General features: G+C 51.1%; 1 protein-coding gene across 11 annotated transcripts in view; it reads left to right on the top strand.

The window, feature by feature from the left end:
• Positions 1 to 283: 283 nt before the first annotated feature.
• NCOR2 (nuclear receptor corepressor 2) overlaps positions 284 to 10,797 on the top strand; it is a 157,320-nt gene continuing 146,806 nt past the window's right edge. For 10 of the 11 annotated variants that reach the window (XM_042035096.1, XM_042035103.1, XM_042035095.1 and 7 more), the window contains exon 1: positions 284 to 495. In XM_042035096.1, coding sequence (XP_041891030.1) covers positions 391 to 495 — 105 coding nt within the window. In that variant the 5' untranslated portion in view covers positions 284 to 390. Of the gene's footprint in view, positions 496 to 4,933; positions 4,976 to 10,797 lie in introns of those variants that run through there. The other variant, XM_042035097.1, reaches the window with a different exon arrangement.

Here is a 10,797-nt window from a genome sequence, read left to right as displayed (position 1 = left end):
ATTGCTGGCAATTTGGCTTCCTGGTCCTGCTGGTGCTGGGCGAAGGCTTTCCGGGGAAATTGGATGTGGGAAATATTTGGGAAAAATCTTGCATTTGGACTTCTGTGATAGGAGTAATCTACAAAAAAAACTTGGCAGTGAGGTTTGCCAGATGGAAAATGGGGCTGCTGGGGAATTGCGAGGGCAGTGAGGTTTTGGTGATCGCCCAAGGCCTGATGTTTGGTTGTCTCGTGGGACTGCGGTTGACTGAATTTTAACCTGCTGCTTTCCTGTTTCCTTCCAGCTATTGCGTGACGTGGAGAGCACACACACGATGAAGAGGAGCTCTCGGCTCTCCTAATCCTTTGTTGGTGATTTGGAAGCAGCGACCGCCGCGCCTGCTCTTCCGACATGTCTGGCTCCACGCAGCCCGTGACGCAGAGCTGGCGCGCGGCCGAGCCACGCTACCCCCCGCACGCCATGTCCTATCCGGTGCAGATTGCCCGACCACATGCGGTAAGGCCGAGGCTTTCCTTCCCTACCACTCGCAGGGTGGGAGCCACGTGGGTGTCCCCAGTGCTGGGGCAGTGGTTCAGCTGCGCCGGTCTCGGATGTGGCTGTTACAGAGAAATCAGACCGTTTCCGTGCCTGTGGTACAGGATTTCATTGTTCCTCTCTCGTGGGATCCTCTTTTGTTTCTCCATATGGTGCTTTCAGTTTTTCTCTCCCTTTCCAGCCTTTTCCTAGCACTTGCCGTGGCTCATCATTTCTGAGCGCCCGTGTCTGTTTGTCCTCCTGGCACGAGCACCCTTGGTTGGGTGCAGCATCCAGCCTGGGGGCAAAGGGGAAGGTTTGACCTTTCTTGGGGAGCAGGAGCACGTGGCCTCCAGCCCTCTTTGGCATGGCCTTTCCTTGGCACTGAATCACAAGGGAAGGACCATCCTCTTTCACGTGTGGGCTCACTGCTTCCCAGTGAGCCCAGTCCTTGCTCCTCATGCCCACAGGAGAGCTCTCCTGGTTCCCAGGCAAACTGCTGAGAGTGAACCTGCCTCCTGCACTTTGTTGGGAGACCTGCCTCTCTTTATGCAGGACTCCTGGGGAGCAAGAAGATAACTGAGCTGCTGAGCTTTTCATTTTATCCTTCCTCCTGTTTCCCCTTCTTAGTCTTGACTTGCAGTCTTTTCCCTTCTTGGATCAAGGCATAAGCTGATGATTTTTTTTTTTTTTTTTTTTTTTGGCTGTGTCTTGTTGAATGTACCAGAACTTGCAGAGGTTAATTCACCTGGATCCAGCCTCTCCTTTCTGTGCCACCTCACTCACTCACGCTTGTGTTTGCTCACCCTGGATGGGTGAATGTTTTCAGTTTAAGCCCTTAACGGAAGAAACTCTTAGTGGAACAGCTTTAGTCAGCTCAGGCTGCTTAAAGGAATCTTACTAGGTGCTGGAGTCTGGCTCACACTTCCAAGGGTCTTTGGAGCTGCTTCTTGGTGGGTCACAATGAGGTGGCCACAGCCAGGGAGGTGCCTGAAACACAAGCCAGTGAGGAGACTTTGTCTGGGGATTACATTTGACAGTGACAGCTACTGAGTGGTCATATTCAGTCTGTGCTGGTTTTAGTGTTAGACTTGAGAGCCTGGAAACCCATGAAGTGTCAGTGAAGGGCTGAAATTCCCTCATTTACCCTCTTTGCCTGGCTTCAGCAGAGTGGCACAGGGAGCAGAGCTGGAGATTGGAAAAGCTTTGAAATAGAAACGTTAAGGAGGGCGCAGGACGAGCTCTTGGCTGTGTTTGCTGGCTCATCTACATCGCTCGGGGCCTGCGTGCTGCTGCACAAAGGAGCTTTTCATCCTGGATATGAGACACGCTGACCTGGTTCGATTTATGGGAGCTTTGCTTCCATCAGTGTGAGCGTGTTTGTTTGGGGGCTGGAGCATAATCAAGAGCATTTGTCTCAAGAAGAAAATCCCAGTTCTCTTTTTATCAGAAACCCGAGTGGGAGGAGGATGCGACCAGGTGAGCACGCTCTGCAGTCGTTGCAAGACTGTTGTTTAAAAGCAAACCAAGGGAACCTCAGTCTGCAGTGTGGAGACTTGATTTTAAAAGAGTGTGAAAGGCTCCTGTCCTTGGGGTACAGAGCCCTTGTCTCCTGCAAAATCCCAACTGCTTCCCCTTAGGGCTGCGACAGCAGGAGGAGCAGCAGAGCAGGGCAGTTGTTTGCAGTGGGCTGGAGCTGGGGGTTTCTGCAGCCTGCAGTGAACACTGGTTTTATTCTGTTGTGTTAATGTTGGAAGAAGTTGCTGGCATTTGCTTCTAGAAGCTATTTTTACAGCCGCGTGTAATCACCCGAAGCTGTGCGATACCTTTTGGGTGTCTGGATGCAGGAGAGGTCCGAGCTGAGATTTTTTTGGATAGAAGGCCAGGAGGTTCCTCTCGGCAGAAGCGTGCCAGCCCCACACAAAGCGACGCACCTTGCCTCTGCTGGGAGAGGAGGCAGAGTGTTCCTGGAAGCGTGTCCCTGCATGATCTGCCCCGCCGCTCTCAGCTGTTCACAAACACGTGTCTCTTGCTCGGCGGGGCCGTGAGCTGGAGCCTGGCCATGGCTCTGGGGCTGGAGCTGATCTCTGGTGGGATTGCTTGGGAGAGGAGAGCCCGGTTCCTTTGAAGTTGCTGCGCTGTTTAATATTAAAAGTCAGCGGTATTTGCTTGCATGTCTTGGCCAGGTCAGTTTTGTCATGGGGTGTGTTTGCACAGTGAGAGCTTGTTTGGAAGAAACCAAGACAGGCCAAAACCAACCCGACACTAACATGTCTTGCATCTAATTAAATTTTGGTTCTGGTTTGTTGCGTTCCAAGACGTCCTTTCCTGTGAACTGGGAATTCATCAGTTCAGGGATCCTTATCCTTGTGGTGGAAACGCCCTGGGTCACCTCCTGGGCGCGTGTGCAGGGCTGAGCACAGCAGGGCTGCAAATGCTATTATAATATAAATAAATAATCACAGCCCAACTGTGACGGTCGCACCCAGGGAAATGCGGCGCGGCAGGAATGCTGAGCTCAGAAATGAGCCGTGACATTATTTTAGGCTTGGAGACACTTTATGAAAAGTGATTTAAAGGATTGCAGCTGTTTGATTTCACAGATGAGGCAAGTGAGAGGGGATGTTGTGAAGGGGCAGGAGGCAGTGGAAGCACGCTGGGGGGTTTTTCTTCTCCCATCACATAAAGCCCAAGGGACCATCCAACAAAATGGGGGGGAAAAAAAGTATATTTAAAGTAAACAGAAATATGCTTTGTACGTACGGGCATCTCCTCCCAGCAGCGTGTTCCACGAGCTACTGCTGAATTTGGAGCCGGCAGAGAAGATCCAGTATCGGTTGAGTGAGGATGTTTGTTGCCTGGTTTCACTCTTGGTTGCCAACTTTGGGCAGGGCTGTGAATCTGTGGGTCTGACCCAGACTGAGCTCTTTCTGATGGGTAACACAGCAAACAGGCTCTCCCACAGGGGTAAGCAGGTCCCCCACCATACTCCAGCGTCTTCCTCCTCACTGAGAGATATGTGGTCCCGACAGCTGTTGGGAAGACTGCATGTGATGTGAAAATGGTGCAAAATCTTACAATGACCCGGGAGTTAATTCTGTCTTAGTAGACAATGACTTGCAAAAAGCTTTGACAAGTCAACATGCTTTTAACGGGAAGAAGGAAGCTTGGTGAAAAGGTTCTGGTTTGCTTGACTTTCTTGAGGTAAAACTAAAATCTCCAATAATCAGCAGTTTCTTCTTAAGGGCACCAAGTGGTTCTTTGCCAAAGTGCAGGGAAAACATTTCTGTTTTCCATATTCATTAGCTGTAATGTTGGGGTGCGCAGTTGACTTCTGTCATGTTCAGCTTGGAAACAGAGGAATTGTTTGAATGCTCTGTGACCTTTAGCTAAAGGTGAAAAAACACATTACTTACGCTCTTAACCTTCTAATGTGTCCAAAGTTCATGCTCTCTCAAAGGAAACTTTCACATGAAGGATATTCATTTTCAGGCAACCTGCAGGTATTTTCTGTAAACGGATCAATTTTCCTGTGTAGTGCATGTCCCCCTTTCTTTTTAAAGCTTCTTCATGATCATTATTCCCTGGGAACAGAAGGGTTCCCCTCTTTTCCTCCTGTGTGAATCCAGTTTCTTGCTGTGACCTCCTTACCAGCCTTCCTGCTCCTGTTAGTGCCCTGACATTTCAGAGCAGGAATGGTGTGGATGTAGGCTGGGCTTTCCAGGAGGGTGGTATCAGGTGCAGGAGATGCTGGGGGTCGGGGCACACAAGGTGTCCTGAAGCAGCAGCCTCTGTGACAAAACAGCTCCTGCTTTTGGGGTGCTTTAAGTGTTTTACATACTAGAGACACTAAACAGGATTGGGGATTGGTGGGATTGGGGTGTGCACACAGTCATATGAAATTGGTGCTCCATCATCACTTGAATTCCCCTTTGTGAGCACTTTTTCCTCACTGCTAACTAAGAGGCTCATTTTGTCTTCTGCCTGCTGTTTGCCCCCATTCCCTGCACACCGCTTCATCTGGGATGGAAAGGTGAGCTTAAGCCCTCCTCAACTCCTCTGCTCCAGCTTTGAGACCATTGTGCTTTCCCCTCTCCTGCCTGGAAGCAGCTCAGTAGCTCCTTCATTAAGCTCCCCATTTGCAAAGCAGCCCTTGTGCGGGAGCGTCCCAGCCCGATCGCTCGTTTGCTTTGGCCCAGGATAAATAACTTCCTTGTCTGTGTGAACCAGAGACAAGAGGTTGGTGCAAACGTGCGTGTTGATTTGGTGTCCAAGCCAAAAGGTGGCCGGGGGGGAATCGAGTGCCTTCCCTGCCCAGACTCCTCCTCCCACCAGTTTGAGCAGGGCGAGTTAAATCCAGTGTCCTGCTGCGGAAGGTGCTGTCAGCGGGCGCGGGTTCCGGAGATGGCAGGAGCTCGCTCCTCTCCGCGGTGACATGATCGGTGTGGCACAGCAGCGCCAGGTAAGCCTGCAGAGGGGCACTGTGTTGTGTGTTACTGCTGCTGTGTTGGTTTTCCTTGGAGTAGTTATTCATACTTTTATCTCCTGGGAGCAAAATGTCAGTGTGTGTCAGTGCTCCAGGAACTGGCAGAACGGAAGAGTTTATGGTGCACCGCCTCCGAGCTCAAAGAGCAACCTCCTGCTACCAGCTGAGCGAGGGGTGTCCTGAATTCTGCCTGCTGGGCTCCAGCTAATGTTTTAAGGAATGACTTGAAAATAAAAGACATACCTTGGAAATACTGACTCTGATCAGGTCTGTCACGAGAACTCAGCGCGATCTCTCTTGAGTGCCATTCCAGTGACAGATTGCATTAGCTCTGAGCAGCTCAGCAGTAGATTTCGGAAAATTGGCTTTCTGCTGTGGGACTGGGAGAGCATGGAGGTGAAAGAACATGACACCTAATTCCCTGCCCTAGGGTCTCCCTCCCATTGCTGGGAAGAAGTTGGCTTACAGCAGTTTGTATTTAAGTCTTGTTTTCCCTAGGATACAGCCTTTATCCAAAACACTTCTTCGAGCTGCAGTAAACTTCTGTGGTTGCTCCCTAATCTGCTTTTTGGGCATGATTTGATGCAGAAGGTGGGTGATGCTTTGCTTTTGACTGATCTCAAGATTTTGAATTCACAGGGGAAGAAAGAACTTTAACTGCTTATGTGGTTTGGCAAAGGTGGAGACCCACTAAAGCCACTTTGGGAGCCTTTTCCTGTGCTTCAGGCCTGACTCTGATTGCACTGCCCCACCAGCCCCTGGAGGCACCTTCTGCAAAACTGGGGACTTTTGCTGGTTGTCATTGTCACAGCATTTATTTAAAATACTGAGCAAGTGAAGGATTTGTTATGGAGGTGTAAGGAAGGGTAGGAGAGAGCAGGGGACGTGGAAAGCTGAAAGGGTCCTACATGGATCTGCAGATGGGTTGTGGGTGTTGTACGGGAGCAGGTGTGGTAGGAGATGGTGGGGGACTGTGCTACAGAAGAGATGTGATGATGAGCTAAATGACCTGGTGCCTTTAAGGTGGAGAGTTTGGGTTTGTTGTGTGAAGAGATCTGCTGCTCACCCTGAGTGAGTGTTCATGGCTTCAGGAAGCACAGCACCAGGCTCGGGAGCTGGAAGAAGGGCAGACGGGTCTGAGTTCCCGACTCAAAGGCGCCTGGATGTGACTGGGACGAAAGTCTTGTGATGGAGAAAGGCTGAAAAGCAGCACTGTAGTGGATGTGCTGCTGCTCTGTGGGCACCTCTGGCTGCTGGGGAGAGGGCTGGCGGCTGGCTCCAGCACCTGGCACCGGTCAGATGACCGGGAAGCCACAACAGCTGAGAGCTGTCCTCACTGAGACGTGACTTCTCCATGAATGGCATATTCAGACAGGGCAGCCAAGCACTGCTGACAGCCCTGCTTTGCTGGAGAGGTGGGGAGAGGGCATCAAGAAGGATGCAGTGCTATGCAGCTGGTACAGACGCTATCAGTGCTGGCAGCAGCCGCGGCCTCGGTGCAGGGATGGCAGCAGGAATCAATGCCTTCCAACAAGGGGCCACGCGCAGTGTGGTCACCTCCTAAAACAAAAGGCCAAGTCAGCAGCTTCTGAGAGATGGATGGCAATGAGACTGTCTCAGAACAATAAGGGCATTTGTCTTTTCAGCACATGTTGCATCCCCGTAGGCAAGATAAAAATGCATGTATTCAGCCAGGTTTTTATTACTGACCTTATCTTCAGCAGGGGAGCTGATTGTGGAGAAGTTATTGTTTGGTTCATGGTGTTGATATTTTTTTCTTAAATCTGCAGTGAGCTCCTCCCAGGGTTTTGGGGAGGAAGTTGGGCAGACAGCATTGTACTTGTGGACAACCTGTTTGGATCAATAATCACCTCCTTTGCACTTCAGAGGAAGTTTTCAGCAGCAGAGGATGGTTCCTCTGGGCTGGGGAGGCTGAGCATGGTGGGCTGTGTGCCACACTGGTCCCCTTGCAGCCCGAGCTGTGTCTGGACCTCATGCAGTGACAGCTCTGCTACCACCCTGGTTCCTCCCAAACCTTTCCTCTTCCTCTTACCTTTGAGAACTGGCTTTGGGAAAAAATACTTTCTTCAGGCGAATGCTAAAAAGTGCATTTCTCGGTCTGAGGAGCACATGCTGGGCTGTCAGTGCCAAGGGGTATCCAGGCACCAGAGAATTTTTCCTTTTATTGCTAAAATAGGTCACGCTCACTGCTGGCAGAAAGAGATATTAGGCAACTTCTTTTTCCAAAGTTGAGGGTGTGCAGAGCAGGGGTGCGGGACATCCCCTGTCTCTGGCAAAGCCACCAGAGCGGTGGCCATGCTGCTTTATCCACCCCACAAATTAATTGCTGGATGATCTGAGGGCCTGGCATGTTCCAAGTTGGGATACACTGCTCCATGCTGGCTGTGTGGTTCTGGGGGTGCAAGAAGCTCAACAAGCCCCGTGCTTCCCAGGGGATGGGGTGGCTTTGCCGTCCCAAGCTGCATGGTCATGTCTTGGACACCATGTGGGGCTGCTCTGGGCCACGTGGACATGCCAGAGCAGCAGCTGTGAAATGTTCGGCTGTGGCTCTGTGTGCCACCAGTGCCACAGTCTGGGGGGCACCAGCCCTCTGCCGTCACCCATCGCTTCCCCTGTGGTTAACAGTTCCCAGAACGGCACACGAGCTGCTCATGAGCGGCAGGGACAGACCAGGCATCCATTGTGAGATTAGATAAGGGACAGTTCATGAGAAGTGAAATAAGTAGGGATGTTTTGGTATTGTTTTTTCTCACTATTTGTACCACACCATTATTAACTAGCCTCATTGAGTGTTGCAGCAGAAACAGCACATTGTTAGAAAATAAAAATTATTTGCAGAACAGCGCTGGGTGAGCTTGGAACGAGCAGCCCTAATCCTTGGTGGAGGTGGCGAGGAACTGGGATTTGCTACTTGAGGAGCGTGTGCAGTGCCCAGGCCTGTTTGTCTGCCTCCGAAAGGTGACGAGGACAGTGTGGGGCAGTGGCTTGTCCCTGGGTGAGCTCTCCTGTGCCGGGGAGCTCCTCAGGTGCCTGCAGCCGATGCTGTGATTGGAGGTGGCTGCGGTGCCAGTGCCGCTCTCCGCCGGGGAGCCAGCTCAGCTGGCGGATGTGGTGGCTGACCCCAGGCTGCTCCTCCTCGGCGTCACGGCAAAACAAGCACCCGTGGTTTTTAAGCAAAGCTGTCTTACACTGAAACTCGGCGGGGAGCTCCCGGTTGCTTTCTCGGTTGAGGACGTGGTAAGCGACGAGGACAGATCTCACGCTTTGGGCTGCTCGAGATGTGCTGCAGGTTCTCATCTGGCTGCACTCTAGGTCTCTGTGGGTTTGCTCCAGAGCTGTTTTCCAAGGAAGCCAGAAGCACGGGGTGTTTGTACTTGTTTTTCTGCTGGTGGGAGGAAGAGAGGAGGAGCAGTTCGCCTTTCTGTTGCAAGACCAGCTCCAGGTTTCCTTCCTGCAGGCCTCCTGTCTCTGAGGTCTTCTCCTCAGAGGCTGATTCTTGGAGCCGTGGGAAGGCCATGTGGATGGAGCAGTTGGTAGATGCCTTGGCTCTGTGGCTGTGCTTGATGCTGGAGCTGGGAGCTCAGGGTCAGAGGTGCTGTTGGCCGTGGCGCGGCGTTTTCTGGTGCCGTGTGCTGTGGGTCAGCGCCTGGGGGTGCTTCCAGCATCACTCTCAGACCTCCCCTTCTTCCTCCTGGTTGGTGATCAGGCAGCCAGGACCCAGCAGCTGCAGGCAGGGGAAGGAGAAATGAAGCACACCAGCAAGTGCACGTGTCCAAAACAGAAAGCGAGAGAGGCAGAACGGCTGCACGGCTGCCTGCAGTTGTTGGCTTAGTGTGGGGGTTATCCTGAGGTCGGGAACAACACTGAAGAGTTTGCTGGAGACTTTATGATAGGTAAGGCAGCAGGCTGGAAACTTTAAAATAATTTTAAAGGGGGGGGTGGGGAGGAAGCTTCTACCTTTTTCCTTCCATTGGGCTTTCTCTGTATGCTGCCGAAAACTTCTCTGTAATGTTGTGTTCAGGAGCCTGGCTTTAAACAGTTTGATTAGCAAATCTAAATGAGCCTGGTAGACTCAGGTTATTTGGGGTCAGAGAATTTACCAGGAAGGGGATGGAAATAGCGTTCTTGGCACTCCCAAATCAAGTGATAACACAGAAGCCTTGAGACTCAGGGCGCTTTCCCTGGCTCTCCCTCCCAGCACCCCATGCAGGAGCAGCGTGGACGTGTCCAACCCTCCTGGTGGGCAGCAAAGGGTACTTTCGGTCCCTTAGGCTGGGCCTAAGTACCTCTTCAGTCTGCTGCATGGAAAGTGTGTTTTAATGAGGCCACTTTTGGGTCTTTAATGTTACATTTATCTGAAGATTTGCCTGGTGCTGCCCTGCCGGGGTGGCTTATGGTGGTGCCGTGGCACCCTCGGTGTCTGTCTGGCCTTGACAATGCTGCTAGTGCTGGCTTCCTCCCCCCAAATCTGATTTGCCAGAGCCCCTGACTATCCATGGTCTTTCTGCTTCCTTGATTTTTGTCATGACATTCACTGAATTCATGAAATTTGCAAAGCTTCCCAAAGTACGTCCTTGCGGGAGCACCTGAACCACAAGGAACATCAGGAAAGTTGGTGTAAAAGGAAGAAAGTCCTTACTGGAGGCAGTTGGAGATTTGAAAGCTCTGGAGAGGCTGCTCTGGCCAATCAGCAGATCTGTGGGGTGGGAGGAAGGTTTGCAGAGGGCAGGAAGAGATGCAAAGAGAGGCAGAGGATGAGCAAAAGATAGAATTGAGCAAAACCCAGCAAAAAAATGGAGAGGAAAAGGAGCAACATGTAATTTGGGGCTGCAGGGTTCTTTAGTTGTTCTGTTTCATGTGTCTTGGAGTTGCCTGTGAGCAGGTACTAGAATTCTGAGGTCAGGATGAGGGCTAAATCACATTTGTCTGCCTCGGTGGGGAATTCAGGTGGCACCCAGTGGGTGTTGCTCCTGTGTCTGTGTGGAAGGTGCAGTGGTGCTGTGGCAGCAAGGTGCCTCCCAGCAGGTATCTTTAAAACTCTGCTAGAGAAAATTGAAGCCTCTTCTGAACCGTAGAAACATTTAGGTTGGAAAATACCTATAGAATCACCAAGTTGAGCTGTTAGCCCAGCACTGCCAAGTCCACCAGTTTGAAGGCAGCTCATAAACCTTTCTGGTGCTCACATTTGAAAAACACAGTCACAGCTCACAGTGCAATTTACTGGAGTGACTTTCTGAGCAATTAATCCACCTACATCCTTGCCAGGGCTTCCACAGTGCCTCTTAACAGTTCATCACAGGGCACAGAAATTTGTCAATTTTAATCCTCCTCACTAATTTTTAGGTTCTGTTTTCTTCTTGTAAAACCCACTGTGGATGTAAGCAATGCAGAGCAGGTCAGAGTCACTTCAGGCCGTGCCACCAGGTTCTGAGCTCCACCAGCCATTTTCTGACGGGGTTAGAGGAGGCAAAAGCTCAGCTGAGTGTGGGCAGGGGGAGAAGGAAAAACAGATGGTTCTTGGGACATGCAAGAGCCTTTTTTTTTTCTCAAGGGCACAGCCTTTGAGCCTCCCAGACGGGTAATTCTTGTTTATACGCCCACAGAAGGTGACGGTCCTGGTTTTGGGCCTATTGGTGTGTCTTCCCAGACACGATGTGTTTGTTTTGTAGGTGGATGTCAGGAGCTGCATCACTCTTCTATTTAAATATTTATTTTTAATTTAAAACCAGGACAAGTGTGAACGTGGGGAAGTTTGTCGTGGGCAGGGATTCTGCTTT

This window comes from Corvus kubaryi, unplaced genomic scaffold (assembly GCF_017639235.1).
Source record: "Corvus kubaryi isolate FWS band 111438036 unplaced genomic scaffold, C.kubaryi_AGA036_p1.0 37382, whole genome shotgun sequence".
Lineage (NCBI taxonomy): Eukaryota > Metazoa > Chordata > Aves > Passeriformes > Corvidae > Corvus > Corvus kubaryi.
Note: the sequence above shows the minus strand (reverse complement) of the source record. Positions and strands in the feature narration are given on the sequence as shown.